At 38.5% G+C, this 20,613-nt stretch overlaps 1 protein-coding gene and 1 long non-coding RNA gene across 2 annotated transcripts; one reads left to right on the forward strand and one right to left on the reverse strand.

The window, feature by feature from the left end:
* Positions 1-9,683: 9,683 nt before the first annotated feature.
* On the reverse strand, positions 9,684-15,680 carry LOC148126040 (uncharacterized). Its single transcript, XR_015742712.1, has 3 exons — positions 15,460-15,680; positions 13,847-14,330; positions 9,684-12,215 (listed from the first exon to the last, which is right to left on the reverse strand). It is a non-coding gene; the product is annotated as an uncharacterized LOC148126040 (long non-coding RNA).
* Positions 15,681-15,765: 85 nt separating this feature from the next.
* SYS1 (SYS1 golgi trafficking protein) lies at positions 15,766-20,611 on the forward strand. Its single transcript, XM_026697565.2, has 4 exons — positions 15,766-15,955; positions 17,226-17,502; positions 17,888-17,955; positions 19,803-20,611. The coding sequence occupies exons 2-4, from the start codon at positions 17,341-17,343 to the stop codon at positions 20,041-20,043; spliced, it is 471 nt and encodes a 156-aa protein (XP_026553350.1). The 5' UTR covers positions 15,766-15,955; positions 17,226-17,340; the 3' UTR covers positions 20,044-20,611.
* The last annotated feature ends 2 nt before the right edge of the window (positions 20,612-20,613 follow it).

A 20,613-nucleotide genomic window follows, 5' to 3' on the forward strand; every position in this document is an offset into this window, starting at 1 on the left:
TTCTTATCATCCAAAGCCAGGGCATTTTCAATTTCAGTACTTACTTTGAACTTTCAAGATGAAAAATGCAAAGATCTTGGTTTCTCGTGCCTAAACAAAGTGATTAAAAAAAGAAAAAGATCACTGACTTGAGGCCAGTGAGTAATACATGAAGTGGGAAATCAACCGATGTGCTGGTGTGTTTTCCAGATTTGAATGAATTCAGTAACATTTCCTGAACAAACACTGAAGGTTTTCATCTCTAGTTTTAAGTTGAAACTTTTCAAATTACACTGATTCTTGCCCTATGGTATATAGTTTTCAAAGTAAGACTATGAATATCATTTTCCAATCAGACAAAAACAATTATTCTTTCAAAGCTACCCGTGCAACATCGCTAACTTTAATTCTCCATACAATATTGAGGAAATCTTGACTACATCTATAAAATACGATTTTTATAATCATAGTCAAGGTTTGTTTGGTATTGTTGCTGTAAATAGCATGCAGCAGGAGAAAGGTGTGAAAACTGCTTTTTTTCAAGACTATCCTTAAATCACATTTTAAAAGCACAGTTCATACCTGGGATTCCATTAGAGCAATATATAATAGGAATTCTGCTCAAACCACCTATAATTAATGTTTGAAAGGTAAAACAAAGGAAAATAACTTTGGTTCACCTGCCTTTTTTCAGAACAAGTATTAGTTAGGAGTCTAGAAATTATGTACATTCTGCCAAACCTGTTACAATAAATATTTTTTGTTGAAAATTTTATTTGGGTTTTCACAAAAACAAAATACAAATAAAACATCTTTTTTGAAAATAGCATGGTCCCAGGTTATCACTTCTTCATACAGACACAAAACTCAATTTCATGCTCATTTTTATATTCTATTCCATATCTTATTACCATTTTATATTTTCTACATAGTTTTTCCCCTCTTCTAATTTTCTCAACTTTGTTTTAATTATCTCAATTCAAATCATTATATTTATACTTTTGTCTGTCCTGTTACAATTTCACATTATCTTTTCTTATTAAGCAAATTTTTCCCTGTAGTTACCAATTAGAGTACGACACCTTTATATCCTTTAATTTTATCCATTCAAGCTCTTATTTAAGCTTCGATGTATAGCTTTAAGATTATAGCATTCAATATAATACATAACTTCCAATCATATTCTGATTGTTACATTCTTAAAATACACACTATATTCTTAAAAAGAAAAAATTATATATATATATGTAAATAAAACACATTCCATTCCAATTCAATTCTATCATTAATATGCATTAAAATCTTAACATCTTTAACATTTCTTTTCAATTGAATATCATACTTCCTTGGGAACACTTATAAACTTTCCATAGTTAATTCTTTTTTTCCCCATATTTTTCACTTATATTTTTATAAATCATTATTAATAATTAAAAATGTTCCCTTTTAATTCTCTCAATCATTTTAATCCATTTATTTATTAACAAACAACCCACTGCATCACAATAAATATTTTATCCATCATCATATTTTCTAAAGTTACTTCTATTTGTAATATAACAAAGCTATCTTATGTACCTTTGCAGAATCCCTTTACAATTAAATTTTCACTCATTATCTCTAAACAAGCTTATGGTTACAATCCTTATATCTTTTCCCTGTTTCTCCATTTCTTGTTTCTGTCTTTTACAACTTCTTTTCCTTGCCTTCTTCCCCCTCTTCTTCTCCCTCTCCTTTTTACCCCCTCGTCTCTCTACTTCTAACTCTCTCATCTGTAATCCCCTCTTCTGTTGCTTTCTAATATACTTATCTTTCAAATTGTTCTTCTTCTTTTTGGTTGTTTTTTCTAATCTTAAACCTTTCACTCTCTTTCCCCCCTTTTCTTTTTTTCCCCCCACTTAAAATTATTTGATCATTAAAGATGGCTTCTTCTTTGTCCCAATCTTCTTGTTCTGCAAGCGTTTCTTGTTGCCTCTCATAGTTCCAGATCTTCATTTCTAAGAATTGAAACACGAAGCCAAAAGAACTTCTCCCTTCTTGTGCGTCTTCTTTCCATTTTTTAAGTTCAGTTTTCAGTTGTTCTAAGAGTGATACCATTTTAAAAACTTTTAAACAACCACCCAGTTAATTTTAGTCATCTAGATGGAAAAACCAAAAATCACCAAGTAATCCAAATAATCCAAGGCTTTTTCTACTTGCTTCTTTTTTCCACTTTCTCTTCCTGGGGTTCTATTATTTTGTTACCAAGTTTCCATTAAAATGTATCTTTGAGGAATCTTGTTAAGATTTCACTGTAAATTCCTTTTAATTACAGTTCCATTCCTTAGTTCCTCCATTTTTCCAGATCCTGCCCTTCTATTCTTTTTTTTTCTCCTTTCCAGCTTTTAAAAACTTTTAAATATCCAAAAATCTTTATTATCCCTTTGACTTTTATTTTAAGCTTAGATGCCTATTAATGTCAAAGTGGATTTTTTTTTCAGTTTCTTGCTTAAGTCTCTTAGCTGTCAGTATAAGGAAGGGAAGAAAAAAAAACCTAATCCTTTCCCTTCTCTCTCTCCTTTGTAGCTTCAAAATCTTCTTTGGGAACAATGTTGTTAAGTTTAAATTCCAGGATACCTTATTTGTTGCTTTTGCTGTTTGACCCGGTCAACCAAAACTTTCTCTTCTTATCTTCCTCCTGCACATTCTTTTCCGGTCGAGTTCTTCTTTGTGGTGGCCATTTCTGACCACCGCTACAAACGCCTTCAGGAAAGGGAGTAATAGCCAGCTTGGGAGGAGAGATGCGGCTCTCCTCAACCCTGCAGGCAGTCTCCACCCTCTTTACCACCTCTACGGGGTGGCTTAGCCCTGAAACCAGCCGGCTCAGGGCGCTCCAGCGGCGAGCACGGATCGAAGCCTTGGAGAGATGAGGTTTCGGTCTGTCGCCAGAGAAGCTCTAACTGGAAGTCCCTACAATAAACATTTTTAAAGTGTGCTTAACCTTCCCAACTTACTATAATTTTGAAGAAATTACCCTATATATTTTTTCTTGTCAATGTCGACCCCAATTATTCCAATTTCTGCTGAAAACTCTCCTCTCAATTACCAACACCTAAAAGACCATGGAGAGATTGTTAATAGTAAAGAGCACCTACATGGACAAATGACAGTCCAAAGGATAAAGTGTGAGCCTTCAGATCAGATTGGGAGTAACTTTTGGATCAAATCCTACAGCTATTTCTTCTTCAAAACAGTAGCATATGCTTTTTAATAAGTATTTCCCCCAACATATAGTTTTAACTTTGTCACCGTTCAAGTGCAGTTTTACATTCACCTTTGAAAATTTTGCCTTACTCAAAAAGACAATGACCTTCACCTAGCTGTCCTATAAGAACTTTGCTGGATTAAGTCAAAAGCCAACCTAACATAATGTTTGGTTCCCCCAGAAGTCAAGTGCTATTATTTGCAAAACACTGGTGTTAGGTGAAATAATAATAATATTCTGGATTTAAAATATGTGAATCTACACCAAGGGTTATCTGTTATTATTTTCAAAACAACAGTATGTTAAAAAGAAACTATGCAAAGGGGCTCAGAATGCCATCCAATGAACCATAGTGAGATGACTTCCTCCAAATGGAAAAGAATGAGATTACAGTAAATGTGGTGTGGTGGGAGAAGCTGGCAAAATATGGGTTTGGAACTGCTTTGGGTTGTGGGAAAAACATTCCAGAAAAAGAATCCCAAATTCCCATTAGGAAAGGCTGCTGAATGCCCCTATCCTAAGCCCTTTTCCTGGTCATATGATCCAGAGCAAAGCACATCCAGCTTGCTCTATGCTTCCCAGTGCACACATACGGTAAATACTCAAGCACAGACAGATGTAGCACAAGGGGGAAACAAAAACACAGACACAATACACTACTTCATTGCATGGGGGAAAGTGGCCTCTTATGACCACTGCTCATAAAGGGATTGGAAAGAATTTAAAACCCGTGCTCTGCATTTTCTTAAACTTGTTTTTTTTAAAAAAAAGCCCACAGGAATTACAAAAGGATCTGGCCTTCTGTTCAGAAGATGGAAATAAAAAACATCCACTACCTTGTCCAACAAAAACCAAAACTCATGAGCAATAGCTTTCTGCAGTTCAGCTACCGTATGAATAGCATGCAGTATCTTCATCCCATAAAACTGTTGGCATCATGTATCAGTTCCCCCGACTTTGAAGGATGAACATGTATATTTGGAGCAGAGGATCAGATACGAGAGTGAGAAAATATTTTCAGAATGAGTTCTTGACCACACCAGCTTTAGAAGTGGCATTTCTGTACCATTACAAACCTATAAATTGGAATAGTAATATCTTATACTGAACTCCTCCCATTTCTACTACAAAGAGGAAAGGTGAAATCCATTGCTTAAATATTAGGAATAAATCATATTTCTTGGCAAACAATCAAAAATAATTTTGGGGTAGAGGATTAGGCAGTGGATCACAAGGTGTGGATCACACAAGGAATATGTGGAGTGATGATGCAAAAGAAATGGATTGAACAGAAAAGATTCCCGGGTAAGTGGAAAATAGGGGGAGAAAGTTTCTTCAGGGGTGGGATTCAAATTTTTTAACAACCTGTTCTATGGGCGTGGCTAGATGGGCATGGCCATGAGACTAGGTGGGTGTGGCTTTTGCAGAACCACCACCACCACCACCCATTTTCGGGCCTCCTGGGCCTTAGGAAAGACTCCTGTGGGGGGCATTTTTGCTCCCAGAAAGCTTCCCTGGGGCCCAGGAAGGAAAAAGTGGAGCTGGGGGGCACACAACACCCCCACGCTCTATTTTGGGGCCTTCTGGGCCTCAGGGAAGCCTCCTGAGGGGGCGTTTTTGCTCCCAGGAAGCTTCCCTGGGGCCCGGGAAAGAAAAAAAATAGAGGGGGGGCAACCACCACCCCGGACCACCCCCCTTTTTTGCCTCCTGGACCTCAGGGAAACCTGGCCAAAGCAGTAAGACAGCAAGGGGGATTGCAGCATAGCTGATCATCAGAACAGCTGATCGTCGGGAGGGGACAAAAAAGAAATACCTTAAGTAGTGACTGGGCTGGGGAGAATCCAGTCAGTTATGTCGGGCATGCGTGATAAGGACTGGGCGGGGAGGTGTGGGGTGGGCAGAGAGGGGCAGGACCAACCAGGGGCATGATTTGCCGGTTCTCCAAACTGCAGAATCAAAACAACTTGTTCTATAGAACCGGTCCGAACCAGTAGAATCCCACCCCTGAGGCAATTGTGCAACTGAAAATTGGGAGTTCAAGTCAGAGATGAGTCCAGGAATGGTACAACTGGATTTAAACGACTTCGCCTGGCTTTGGAGCAATACCCATTTCTTATACATCATTTCATGCCATCATCCGAACATCCACTTGTCTTAATGAAGATGCACCCCAAAGACGGATTCTGAGAATTTCAGTTCTCTGAAGTGCTCAGGAGATATCTAAAAAATGGAAACTAATTGTTTCAAATTTCTGGTATAAGAGGAAATTCTGTGGTTTTGTGGTTCTTTGTAGAGCAGGCTGAACAGCTGAGCTGGGACTTTCCCAAACATAATGGTTGATTACATCACAATCAAATTATCTGAAAAAGGCCATTTCCGGTCTTGTTGCCTGGAAAAGTCAGTAGCTACCCAAGTGGGATTTTCCTTCTTCTTTCTAGCTAAATAACTTATCATGTTTAGAAAGCTGTCCACAAATAGCAGAGTTGTGTCACATTCAAATTGACAAAAGGAAAAGGGAAGCTGTAGAATGTAACAAGCAAAGTGGAAAAATTCCTAACACAACAAATTAATCTTGCAAACAACAGTATCAAACCTCTCCTTATGCACAGAGAAGCAGGTTTTTTAAATTATTATTCACCTTTCTGAAAGCTGGGAAATTTCTGTAAAATATTATTGCTGGACCTTCCTTTTCCCTTCATACAGAAGAATATTACTCAGTTTCTTATCTCACACTGCCTTGGAGGTATCCCTGTTTATAAACCTTGGGAGCAGAATTATTTTCCTAAATAATTATAAATAAAATCATAAGAGTATAGAGGTTTGAGATAGAAACTTAAATAACCTATAGTACATGTGCACCAGTTCCATACACTTCATATATTATACACAGTACATGTTCTGCATAATAAAGAAGTAAAAGAAACACGACTTATGTAAGGAAGGCAACCCCAACTTGATGCCCTCCAGATGTTTCCCCCCAAAAGTGATGTCCTCTATAATCTATATACTGGATGTTAGGCACAGCTACTACTAGTCCACTTATCAATTGTCCAAAGATTGTTTGAAAACTGCTCACAATCTACTTTACTGATGATGGACCTTTCAGTAACAAGAACCCCAAAACATTGCTCATTCTGTGTTGTTGCAGCTGTTCTTCTGCAGCAATAACTTGCAGAGCAAATGGGTGAAACTGAAAATATTACTAATTTCGTAAGTAGTAACCTGTTCTGAATACCACTGCTAGAGGTTCTAGGGGAAAGATATGAAGCTGTCAAACAAACCTCCCTTCAGAGCAGAGGTGGAGAACTATGGTCCCTTTATGACTTGTGGACTTCAAGCAGAATTCCTGATCCAGCATGGCTGGCTCAGGAATTATGGGAATTGAAGTCCACAGGTCAAAAAGGGCCATAGTTCTCTCCCCCCCCCACTTTAAAGCTACTGTAGGTGGCCAAAGTTTTAGGATGTGTGGGGACCACACTTGAGCTGGAAAAAGATGAGTCTGAACTATTTCTGCACAGTTCCTCATTTTTTGTAGCAATGGAAACATGAGGATTCTGAAATAAATAATTTCCATTCCCTCCTCCTTTAATTATTCCAACCCACTGAAAAATTGCATAACATGGCTGCACTTGGGGAGGGTTTTGAGCAGAGGTGGTATTCAGTAGGTTCTGACCAGTTCTGGAGATCTGGTGGTAGAAATTTTGAGTAGTTCAGAGAACCAGCAAATACCACCTCTGACTGGCCCCACCCCCATCTATTCTCTGCCTCCCAAATCCCAGCTGATCGGCAGGGTCTTCTTTAGTTGCCCTGCACAGGAGAACGGAGCTGGAAAGCAGCTTAGTGGGGTGGGGAAGGAATGGGATTTTGCAGTAAGATTCCCCCAGAAGTGGGGAGGGAATGGGGATTTTACAGTATCCTTCCCATGTCACGCCCACCAAGCCACGCCACACCACAGAACCCGTAGTAAAAAAAAATTGAATCCCACCACTGGTTTTGAGATGGGAGTTGTTTCCCTTTCAGAAGCTTCTTGCTCCTTTCCCAGCTTTGAAACTCTTCGAGAATGTGGAAACCTGCCTGAAATCAAGATCCTGAAAGAAAAAAAAACTTGGGGGCATTTTTTGGTGCACTGAAGAATGGGGATAGGAGAGAGAGAGAGAGAGAGAGATCTCCCATTTCCAAACCCTCCTTTAATTCATAAAACAAAACAACAAAAGCAACACTGCAATTTGACCAACTTGCTATCACAAAGAGCTAATAGGTTATGGCCACCTGTATCTTGCAGGAATTCACCTGCTTCTAAACTACAGGGTAACAACATTTCCATATGAAAACCAGCTTCAAAGTGATGCCTTTGCAACTGAACCAGAAGTAAAAAGGTTCATCTGCTAAAGCATAGTGACAGCATGGTTTAAGAGTACTACAAAACCAATTCAGGGGGAATGTAAGCATCTGGTATAGAATTGTCCTTAGATGACATTCTTCATCACTTCCATCTCTGTAGGTAACAGAATAGGGAAAACTTGACACAAATAGCACCATATAAAACAATTAGGAAATTTAAGGCCCATGGACATTTAAAGGAATATTCAGGCCCAGTAACCCAGAAAAGTAACATGGACTATATTAATCTCCCTCATACATTGAAAAGACTGCTTTTTGAAAATATTATAATACAGGTACTCCTTGACTAACAAGTGAATCGTTCAAATTTGCAACAGCACTGAAAAGAGTTATGACCATTTTTCACACTTACGACCATTTCAGCATCCCTATGGTCACATGAGCAAAATTCAGATGCTTGGCAACTGACTCGTATTTATGACAATTGCAGCATCTTGGGGTCATATGATCCTCTTTTGTGACCATCTTTTAAACAAAGTCAATGAGGAAGCCAGACTCACTTATCAATGGTGTTGCTAACAACTGCACTGATTCAGTTAACAACTGTGGCAAGAAGGGTCGTAAAATGGGGTAAAATTCACTTTACAAATGTTTCACTTGGCAACAGACATTTTGGGCTCAATGTGGTCATAAGCTGAGGATTACCTATAGTTCATCTAATAAGCCGCATAGACCCTGACAGATCGCGTAATAATTATTTCCATCCAAATGGAATAGCTATTTTGAAGGCTTGCTCAGGAAGAGCTAGTGTAGGAATGGACACTCTTCAAGCTACCCCAAACATAAGCATTCTCAGTAGTCTTTACCAATCTGATGCTGTGCTAGTTTGGGAGCAATGGAAGTTGTAATTCAATTCAATCTGGAAAGCCTGAGGTTGGGGAAGAAAAGGAGCAAACTTATTTAAAATGTATGCTGAAATAAATGAGTTTCACACTATGCACAGGTTGACAAATACGTAAGTTGTGTTCCATCTTCATGGAAGCCATTCCTTAGAGTTTTACTACCCCCATTCAGTTATTCTAGGTCTAGGAAATAGACAGGCATTCTAGTAAGTCTCTAGAGCAGAGGTGTCAAACTTGCATCATTATAGCAGCATCACATGATGTATCACAACTTTTTCCCCCTTCACTAAACTGGACTTAGGTGTGACCAGTGCGTGACGCATCCGGCCCATGGGCCACAAGTTTGACACCCCTGCTCTAGAGGCTGCCTTAGAGTTCCTCATGTCAGTATCACTTATGTGAAATACACATATTTTGTTTTGCTTAAGTGAAACCAAACCATTGGAAGAATCACATCTTGTTTCAATTCTGCACAGCTGAAGTTGTTGCTTTCATGCTGCCAGATGGCATTCCCCTTGTGTACTTGTAAAGACCATATTAAAGCCTATTGTAGTGAAGGGAATTAGCCCAGCATGTAGAGTGAGCTAGCTTTTTCCTGCTTACGGGCACAATACTTCTGTACTAAACTGAAATAAGCACTGAGTGTGACCCAGACAAAAGTGTTCTCTGAGTCTCCCCTTTTTCTCTCTCTTGTCATCCTCTTCTCTTTCTTCCAAGTCAAGTAGGCCCTTAGCATGTCTCTGATTAGATTTTCTGCAGTGGGTCTCTGAGAGCCACAAAGGATTGCATTGTTGAGTCTATTAGAAGATTAATTTTCTTTTCTATAAATCAGTTGCCAAAGAAAATGAAAACTAGAACAAAAGTGGTTGCTCGTTGGGAAAATAAGTCATATTGGGCATGGTTTGTTGTGAATGAGAAGTCTTGATTTGTTCTTCCCTTTATACAACTGGGTAAAATTAACCAGGAATTCATGATATTTTAACCTGATTTAGCTGCCTTACCTTCCTGTCTCGTTGATTCTGTATTCAGACACCAAAATAAGTTACCTTTTCCTAGTTTACTTGCTTGCATTTCACTGTATAAATTGGGAATTCTGGTTCATTGTTGTTATATATGAGTATGCACATGTCTAAGATTGTTTAAAGCATTAGAATCATCTCAGGAAGAAAAAAGAATGCCAAAAGCAGTTATGGGCTTTATTTAAATATTTTCTGCAGCAAAAACAACCAAGTGCCCAATACTTATTTCAGACTTTAAGCCCCATCATCCCCAGTCACTATAAATATTGGGGAATGATTGTTGGGATTGCCCCAAATACCTAGAAAATGTCAGATTATTTGCTAGATCAAACCAGGCAATTTGGAAATGTTTGATATGTTCAAAGAGTTGCTCCCCATATGAAATAATGGGCTTTTGCAACTAAGAGGAAATTCAAAAGCAGTTTGTGAAAATTCAACCAAATATTTCACAAACTCATATAAGGTTAGCATCATTATTGCACTAATGCTATAAAACTTTGGGACAGTGTGATAATGGTTACCTCACACTAGATAGAGAATGAAAATGAAAAGGAATGTATTTATCTGAAAAAAGTAGGTCACAACCTATGCAGAAGTAATCTAGACAAAAGTCCTTTCGTTATATTAGTAAGCCCCACCTGCCCAGGGATTTCCAGTGTCTCTGACTGGGGAAAGCACCCTGCTGTGTGTAATGGACCTGCATATTATTTCTGCTTTGAATATGATAATGAGAGAAGTAGGTGGGGCTCAACAGGTTTTTGAATACAACACGGCATTCAAAGATTAGAAGTATATGAACAAAAGGAACACATTTATATGATAATACACATTTCAAGAACTTAAACTATTTTATGGTTAAATAATACTTGTTTACTTCTTAGATTTGTCTCCATATCTCTTATTGCCTTAAGTTTATTGTGGCATGCACTATTACATTTTTATTTTGTTAATCTATATTTTATTTACTTGGGCTATGCTTAATATTTTAATTTTGCTCTAGATCATTTTTCTCTTCTACATTTTGCATCATCTCCCAGAATTCCCCTATATTTTCTTGTTTCATTCTTCCAGGATTTATTTATGCCTAGTTTTCACTATTTCACATAGATTAATGTATTGCTCACACATGTGTTATTTATAATATTTCCACCAATGACTAAATTGTGAGGGTGCTGGAAGTTAAAAATAACAATATGTGGAATGCCACAGGTTGTCCATTCCTCTGCTAAGTCCTACCTAAAGAAATCTCATGTAAATAACATTACTCATTTTATCCCTCTGAATTTGTTTGGCTTATCTAGGCTTCAAGCCAATTGGAAATGTAGACAGAGGATTCTGCAATGCAGATGAGAAGTAGGGAAGTGGGGCAAGTAAGTTGTGCCAAACCATCACAATTGTCTATTTGTTAACTCTTTATAGCCCCCCCATCTTGTCAGCTTTTCCTCATAAATGTAAGTGATAATATAGTACATGGCACACTGCCATGACAGTCTTAGCAAGGCTCTAAAGTGGATCATCCAGAAGACCTGATTCAGTCAACCAGAAAAAGTACATGAAAAATCTGCACAGGAGTTGGAAGAGTCATATTTTCTCCTCCCTCCATCAATAGCATGAGAACAAACATTTCCTCATTTTTAACAATCCAAATTACAGGCATGTTACTACAAGCTGTGGAAAGCAGCTACATTAGAAAAGAAGTTCATATACAAAATTATACATCCCTGAAAATAAGATGTCCCAAAAAATTAAAGAGCATTCTTTAAAAAATTTGATTTGGTTAACATTAGTTATGCAATTCTTAAAAATAATTGTTGCAACCAAACCTAGATTATTTACTGTATTAAGAGGATTTGCCGCCTAGTGACAGCAAAGCAACATGACACCAAGATAATTACAAATATTTCAGGGTAGGATTTGCCCATCATAGATCATTAATGTATCTTTAAAAAACTGGTTTAATGTGCTTTAATCTGTTTTTTGAGATGGTAAGTTTGCTGGCACAATGTTCCACCTACATTTGTCAGTCTCTTCTCTACTCGATAACAAAGCCAGCAAGTCCTGCTTAAGAGCTTTCTCTAGGAATTATTGTTCTACTAGCAGATAGACTAGGAACTTTCTAAAACAACCTGCCTGTTAGGACCATGTAACAACAAATTCCCTAACAGGCAAACAAGATTGTTAGAGAAGTGAAAATCTAAGACATTTCTGAAGTGATTCAGTATGGTGTCAGTCCACCATCACCAATCATAATGCTCAAGAAGGAAAATTGGCAATGACTGGAGAGGAAAATGGTTGCAGAAACCAACAGGAACTACATGAGCTGCAAAGCTTGTATTTGGAGAGAATATAGAGACACACTGTTTGCATATGAGATCAGGACACCCTGATATTAGCTGGACTTGGATGTAAATTGTGGATGACAAAGAAGATTATCACATAGCCATGTCCCTAAAGAAGCTCAGTGAGGCATTTTCAAGTTGAAGGTAGAGGAATGCGGATGTGCCCCTTTTGATACCTTAAAGTTGGTTGAAGAGAAGGATGGAAGAAGACAGAGGTAGTATATGACGAATAAAATTATCTTTGTTCCTTTCCAAATTCAGAAAGTAAGATTCCAGAAATCCTTGCAAAATGTTTTTAGGATGATACTTATTTATATTTTCCACTTTGCTTAAGAGTTCAGAGTTGCACTGAAAACAGTTTCACAATCCTTACTTTATGATCGCAAGAATCCTGCAAAATAATCATGACAGAGAAACAATGCCTTATTTTAATTTCCTTCTTGTAAGTTTCAATGCATAAACATAAAGCACAGAGTGGTGAGAAGAAGAAAGACTAAAGGCTGTTCTGCAATAAAAATAAAAAAGCAATTCACAGAACCAAATGCAATGTATGACTTCATTATTTCCGTTAAACTCAGACATAACCATTCTCAGACAAGACTTTGCATATATCAGCCAGCCTTCATTATGGATGTCCTCTGTTTTACTTATACCATTTTTGTTTCTCAATAGAATTTGCACTTCATTCAGTAAGACTGAATATGATTTAATCCCAGAATCTATGTTTACTGCATGGGCTTAGTCTTGGATTACAACATGGAACAATTGACTTTGTGCCTTGACTAAGAAAAAATGAGGCACTTCTCTTTACCAAAAATGCCCATGAAAGAGTTGTCTTGGCTCATGTAAGAACTACTGAATGCCTTTGACTGTATTATAGAATGATCTCAAAGGATTACTTCCATTAAGGCTTTGATAAACATGCCTTTGCAAAAGGTTTGCACAGCCATCACTGCAGTAATCAGCCTCTATTCAAAGAGAAATATGGATCTAAAAGTCATTGCCCCATTGCAATTTTTCCTGGCTGGGCCTCCAGAACTAGGCTGGCAGTCTCTGTCCTCCAATAAGGATAGTGATTGCTACTGCTCCTGACATGAGTAGCAAGAGTTGTTCTAAACGGGTTGTAGGCAGGCTGTAAACATCTAGAGACTTCAGGCCCTTGCTTCTACAAATACCCAAAAGAAGGGGATGTAGACAATGTGGGACCTATCCACCTATGTATCCTTAATTATCAATATGTAGGGCCAGGGCAGACACTGTAGTTTATTGATAGTTAGCCCAAGAAAGAGGACAGCGGAGACTATGGACAGCCGCTCCAAAGTCCCAAGTGAGTGCAAGTCCCATCATGTACAGCTGAACTGGGAGAGCCATTGTCAGCGCAACCCCTTCCTACTGGAGCTACTGATGTGAGCCTACAAACTCAGACAGCTACTGATGTGGGCCTACAACCTCATATTATTTTTGTTTTTGTGAAGAAATGGAATATTGTCTTTTGTGAGGTTAAGACTTTCTTGACACATACATTGAAAACTAATCAATCTTGTGACTCAAAATATTCATATAAGAGGTTTTCTTCCATTTTCCTATCTGAGCAACCTTGATCTAGCTTTAGTCTGCCTCAGCAGCCAACTGGCTCCAAGATGGAGGCCTTGATGTGAGGACACATCATAAACAGTAATCAGGCTATCTTGAAGGCAAGAGATAATATGAATGAGCTCAGTGTCCGGATAAGCTACCTACTTGCTTAGTCTTAGTGTTCCTTTTATTTTACTTACTCAATTTACTTACTTACTAAGACTCAGTTTAGTCTTTGTGTTTATTTTATTTACTTAATGTCCAATTTTCATGTGCTGGGAACATGTAGGAAAGTCTTAACTGTTGAAAGGCAACTTCAAAGCTTTCCTTTCTTGTAGCTCTTTATTTTTAAATCCAACAGCACTTTAAGTAGAGGATACTTTCAAACAAAGAAATGTCCTTCATAAAGGAGAGCATATTTCACAAGATCGCAGTATAACTGTTTACCTTTCTTGAGAATTTTCAAAGAAAGATTAGAAAAACCACCAGTCTGGCAACCCGATGTCTCATTCTTCAAAGGTAAATGCCACTGTTGCTTCCAAGAAAACATACCCAGGTTTGCAGATTCAGAAATTGACTTTTTAGTTAATTCTTCTTTGAAAAGGAACTAAACCCATTTCACAAGGGTCAGCAGAAACAAACTTGCTTTCCGATAGCATATTTCATTAGTCACTGCACATGGTTGTTTTTGGTCTGTGTCAAGGAGGTTGATTCATCTGTCTTATGATTCAGATAATTTCACCTTAATAAGTTTTTTCTAGTACTCTTGATTTTGAAACTTCTTCCTCCTTCCTTCTTTTCTTCGTTTCCTTTGTTTCATCATATAGAGCCTGGCTAGGCTAGGAATGGTGAGTGTAGACATTTTGAAACTCACAATGTTTTCCAAAACTTCCTTGATTGTCTTAGTAATGGAACGATGACATGAGGTTAGCTGGAATGAGAAAAACAACATTGGAAACAAACAAATAGAGAATAAGAAAAGGGATGTTATTTTCATGTTTGTTTTCACAACTACAATGAGGATAGCATAGGATAGCCTTTCCAACTGGATTTCTTCAAGATATATTACTGCTTACCAGGCAGCTAGAAGATAGTAAGCAAGATAAAGCAGCCGTACATATTTAGAAGTTCTGTGTTCTAATCAACTTGTGTTTTTTTTTTTTTAATCTTTGCACAGCACAACACTTGTTGGAAAATATTGGGGGTGGTACTAGACAATCCTGAAATAAGAATCAAAGGTTTTGCATAGAATCTTATAGTTGAATAAATGCTCCTCGATGTTATTTTCTGAACAGTGTCATTTGATTAGCAATGTATTCCTGCATTAAAACAGCCCGTTTAAACTGATAAGAATGTGGTCAGTTATTTCTGGTGACTGCACATGCCTTGTTTATTTGCAACAACTAAATTATTTGGCACTGCTTTTATTCTGGAAAGTTTTTTGGGATGTCCCATCTTAGGTACAACTCAGGATTTTCTGATATTCTCAAAAAAAAAAAAATCCTGTCCAGTGCAACACTTAACGGTATTGTACGCTACGCCTATTTGGTTTTGAATTTCTCAGCTGCCCCATGGGGGCGGGATTGGGTATTCTAATCCAAGATACAGGAGGAGTTGCATTAATTGAATTCTCCTATCGGGTATCAAGAAGAGGTTTAAGTTTTCTCTCTTTACATCTTCGGCTGGGAAACCGACGGCCCAAAGAAGTTATTACACAATGTGAACGTGACGGAACGAGTAAGGCTGACTCAGCGCTGGGTCATCCCGACCCCTCTAAAGCAGGGCTCCCCAAACTTGCCAACTTTACGACTTGTGGATTTCAACTCCCAGAATTCTCCAGCCCGCATAGCTCCAACTCCAATTCTGGGAGTTGAAGTCCACAAGTCGTAAAGTTGGCAAGTTTGGGGACCTCTGCTCTAGAGGTTCCCTAGGAAGTGATGCCTCTGGAACTAAGATTCAGGCAACATACTCAGACATGCTTGAAATGGAGAGTGAAACACTGCCTGTACTTTTGGGGAAACATTTAAATATTGTGTTAGCACCGTGGCATTAGCACTTACCACTGTTCTGTGCACCGTCCAATGTTCACACTGGAAATTAGAGCCAGTTCACTTTTTTAATGAGAGTTTGTAAATATTCAGGCGTATTTAATGAATGGATTAGAGCAAACTATCTTCTCTTCATTCTAAAAGGACTCCTAGAAAAATATTCAACGATTTATATTTTTTTAAAAAAATGTATTCTCTAATCTTCTATCTCTACGGCTCAGGGACAACATAGAATCATAAGCTCCACCCGGCCCGCACGTTTCCTGTGGTTGATGTCACTTCCTTTTTACTGGCTACCTTTCTAGGCGCGCGGGGTTGTTTCTATGGTTCTTTCGAGGGATGTGGTTGTCTCAATGCTCCTTCTAGGCGAGTGGAGGCCGCGTGACTCGATGGTTCGACGAACGGAGTCAGCTGCGAAGAACGGGCCTGGCGGTGGATGAGCGGAGCCTGTGCTGTCGTGGCTTCTCGGTCTGGCTGAAGAGAAGGACCGAGGAAATAAATGCGAAGGGTAAATCGGGAGGATTTGGGGGAAATTACGGGATTGCCGCTGAACGCCGCGTCCATTGGGAGCAGCGGTCGTGAGAAGTGGGGCGGATGGGCTCCTTTTTAGGATGATGCGTCTTTCTTTCGTTTCCTTCCCTTGACAGAAAACCAGCAGAGATGTTTTCTCCCATCACGATCTACAACAATGGACTGATCTTTCTTTTCCTTCTCCCCCCACCCTTTTCTTTTCTCTTTTCTTTCTTTCTTTCTTTTTTTTGTAAAGACACCGGAAGCCGTGAGCTATTATTTTGGTCTTTTAAAGGTCTATACTTTCAGAGATCATTTCCATAGTATCCAACTAGAGAAGTGCACTCAAGCACTGGAGGCTTTCAAGAAGAGATTGGACTGCCATCTGTCAGAAATGGTGTAGCGACTCCTGCTTGGGCAGGGGGTTGGACTGGATGACCTACAAGGTCCCTTCCAACTCTGTTAATCTAAAGTCTACTTTTGTACAACCCCCGAAGCCTATGGTTTGTAACTCGTGCAAAGAAAACTCAGTAAGACGTGGGAACCATGTCAAAAGATCTGGGGTTGGCTTCACAAACCTGACCAGGCACAAACTCATATGTACATGCATAATTTTGTATTTATCTATTTACTTATTTATCTTGTCATGTTTATGTTTATATTAGAGATGGAGACCCTTTGAGAGCTGTATGCAACATAATTTCATTTTAATGCATGCCAATTAGTATTCAAAGTGACAATAAAGTTATTCTAAGTCAGCCAATCGTGGTTTAGGGTGACTTGTGAATTCAGTCATTTGTGGTTTGTTGCATAAATAGTGAGTAAACCATTAGTGACTTGGAATTATACATAAAGCCAATTCGTGGACCAAGCCCTTCACCTAGCATCTTTCAAGCTTAGTATATGTTGATGGTGAAAAGGTTGCCATGACTGTAGAATTGAAGTTTATTAAGGCTTTTGAATCTCTTGTTAACATGAGTGATGGTGACTAGGTTTCTACATCATGTTAGACTATAATGTGATTGTTTTGGGCTTAGTATAATGTAGGAATCCAGTCACTGTGATTGGCAGTCTATGTTTTTTGCCTGTATTGTTTATGAACCCAATTATAGTAACATAACATCAGTCTGGTTGCAGTCTAAATAGATAAATATATCCGTCAGTTAAAATAATATGTGAGATGCCACCAACTTCTTGGATTTTGGAGATGTATATTAGAATGCCTTCTTTTTGTAGGGTTTAATTGGAATGAAACTTTTTTTTTTCAGATGCTGATGGAATCACTCTGCATTCTCTAGACAGTGACACGAGGGATTTCATGTTTTGAGACATCCGTGGGTTATTTATATATTTCTATGCAGTCTATGGGCTGTTGCTTCAGGAATGGCTCCGCAGTTCCGCAGTTATGTTTGGGATCCTGCACTTATCATTTCTCAAATCATGCTCATGCAAGCAATTTATTACAGCAGTCTGGGGCTTTGGTTGGCTCTAGTAGATAGTTTGGTGCAGAGCAACCCTTCATTGGATCAGATTTTTAGTTATGAGGTAGGTAATTACATTTTCAGTATATCAAAAAGAAATTCTGACAAATCAAAGAAGGCAGTAGGGAAAGAAAAATCTTGTAGAAAATTTTTAAGAGGAATTACTGAAAACTATAACTTCATGGATAACTTCTCATATAATTTACATTTAAATTTAAAGTACTTTTCTGGTATATATTATAAATGAAATCATGAATATCTCAAAAGTTAATATGCACTGTTTCAAATAAGTGCCTTTATTATATCAGTATTAAAATGACTTTGATTACTTGTCCAGATAGTGCCTCTTGAACTATAGAGCTGATGTAACAGGATGTATCATTGAAGCCAATAGATCTTAGCTGGTTTACAGTTTATTGCAATGGCTATGTTTCTTTGTATCTGTACAGGTTTTGGGATTTGCCACCTCTCCTGGAAGACTTTCCACAATGGCGTTTATCCTAAATGCACTCACCTGGTAAGTCGTGATATATATTTCTGACATCCTCAAACTAAACACCTTTAGAGTGGTGAGCTGCCTCTTGATAAAAACAGAAGCATTCAGATTATCAGTGCTGAAAATTGAAGGCCAAACTAAAGAAGGTTGGGATTAGGCATTTGACATGATTAGCTAAGTAGCCCAAAATATCTTTCTGCCAGGTGGGCAGATTGAGCTACAGAAGCAATGGATACACATCTGAAAAGACCAGGCTGGGAACACAGTGCCCAGGAGAAAATTTACCTATGTAATTCCTAAGAGAGGACACTGAGTTGATAACACATAATGAAATCAGGTTGGATGAACTGCTCAAATCCTATGGAGAGATCCTGAAGAGGAATCCAGAGAAAAAGTATAGAAGCAGGGCCATACAGAAAGATGAAGCCAAGGTTGCTAAATTATAAGCCAAATAATGGTGACATCTAATGCAAAAGAAAAAGAAATTGGAGTTGTTTAAGGTGCAATGAAGAAAAGGAAAGAGTTTCAAGAGGGAGAATATCCAAGAAAAATATGCTTAAAATTTACAGTTTTAGAAAGGAAAAACACGTGATTTTAATTACCCAAATTTTCCACAACTCACAACCATTCATTTACTGACCATTCAAAGTTACAATGATCGTGAAAAAAGTGACACAGAACCATTTTTCACATGATGGTTGCAACAAACCCTGTGTCATGCCCCCGGTGGAGACTGACTCTAAGGGAGAGGAGGAACAGCGGACAGGGAGTGGAAGTGTGGCTCCGGAGGTTGTGGAGGAGGCTGGGGAAGGGCAGAGCCAGCTGAGCAATCAGAAGAGGATCCAGGCCCATCCCCTACCCATCCTAGAGCACGCAGAGAGGAGAAGATAAGGGAGAGACGTGGTCTACTCGGGAGGAGTGGGCCTTGATCCTCTTCATGGGCTGCAGCTGTGACAACTGAATAAGAGTACGGACATGCATACGGGCGAATGCTGGAAACAAAGCGTAGAAATATCTCTAGTTGATGGTTCCTCTCTGAGTTTGGCATCCTTCCCAGTGTGTTGTATCTGTGGATGTCCTCCAGCCCTTATCTTGCCTGGTTTGTGTTGCTTTTTTCCTTATAACTGTGTGGGAGTTTTTTGTCTTCCGTCAAGAATATTCGGAGCTTGAAAGCAAAGTGAAAGAATAAAAGGGGCTTCACCTGTTTTCTGTGACTGTTTATTTTGTATCCCACCCTGGCTCATCACACCCTGTGGCCAGGTGATCAAAATTCAGGCACTTAGCAACTGGCATGTATTTATGTCAGTTGCATTGTTCCATTGTCATACGATCACAATTTGTAACCCAAGAGACTTCAGACAACGTTAAGGAGGTGAAACTAGATTTGCTTAATGACCACATGATTCATTCAACAGCTGCAGTGATTTGCTTAACAACTGTGGCAAAAAAATCGTAAAATGGGGGAAACTCACTTAACAACTGCCTTGCTTAGCAGTGGAAATTTTGGGCCCAATTGTGGTTGTAAGTCAAGGACTACCTGTACATAATTACTCTTCTAGAGACAATGATAAAAAAATCAAAGGCATACATATAAAACAGAAGAGTAAGGAAATTTTTATATTAGAATTTCACTTTATTTTCAGCTACCAATTTTTTAAAGGGCCTAAAAGTGCTGAAATGGAAAAGAATATAAAATGTCTATCTTTTGAATCTAAAGTTTCCTTTAATTTCTTTGCTTTCTCACATCGCTTGGATAAGGGTTTAAATGAAAATCCATGAGCTATATCTTGCATAGCTTATATGGAAAATACCATGTTGAAGATGGTGTGTCTTAAGGTTTGACACCATTCTTTTCTTTTCTTCTGCAGTGCCATCGGTTTATTGTATTTCATTCGACGCGGAAAGCAGTGCTTGGATTTCACCGCCACCGTTCATTTTTTCCACCTGTTGGGCTGCTGGATTTACAACGGATACTTTCCAACAGCTTTGACCTGGTGGCTTGTACATACTGTGTGCACAGCACTCATGGCTGTGATTGGGGAATACCTCTGTATGAGGACAGAACTGAAAGAAATCCCATTAAATTCAGCCCCCAAATCCAGTGTATAGGCCGTCAGGGGGCCTGTGTTTCTCCATCAGTATCAGCATCTTGGTGCTAGTTTGTAAAACGTGGAAATGCAACCGAAGAAATCCAGAGGGCCTTAAATATATTAGCTGGGAGACTGACATTTGCAATACTTTGATAGGCCAAGATGAATATAGTTTTTACATAACTCATTTGTATTACTATGCAGACACGCCCAATTTGCCAAAGTGATCAGACTCGAGTATTGGATAAAATCCATAAAAGACTTGGGAAATATTTTGAGAAGCGTGCAGTGAGTGGTGATGATCACAGTTTCCCTTCTCTATAGTGTGAACATCAGTTGACTAGAGAACTCCAACAATTGCACAATGGACACTTTGTTCCCTTTTATCCTTCATATACCTGATACTTGTTTTACTTCCACTTTTTGAATTAAAGGATCAAGGAGATGAAACAATGCAGAAAGGCACAGTACTGTGACTCACTTGGCTGCTCAGATTCCAGAAAGCTTATTAACAACAAAGAGTAATGTGACTGTATTTATTGGACTGAAAAAAATTACTATTTTATTTAATAAAGATTTCAACTTTCCA

Source organism: Pseudonaja textilis, chromosome 3 (genome assembly GCF_049901715.1).
Source record: "Pseudonaja textilis isolate UNSWEBS1 chromosome 3, rPseTex1.2, whole genome shotgun sequence".
Lineage (NCBI taxonomy): Eukaryota > Metazoa > Chordata > Lepidosauria > Squamata > Elapidae > Pseudonaja > Pseudonaja textilis.

Excerpts from the sequence above, each read along its gene's own strand:
- SYS1 (XM_026697565.2), top strand. The coding sequence starts at position 17,341 with ATGGCTCCGCAGTTCCGCAGTTATGTTTGGGATCCTGCACTTATCATT. Across the intron at positions 17,503-17,887 it reads ATCAGATTTTTAGTTATGAG|GTTTTGGGATTTGCCACCTC; the intron begins GTAGGTAATTAC and ends GTATCTGTACAG. Across the intron at positions 17,956-19,802 it reads ATCCTAAATGCACTCACCTG|TGCCATCGGTTTATTGTATT; the intron begins GTAAGTCGTGAT and ends TTTCTTCTGCAG.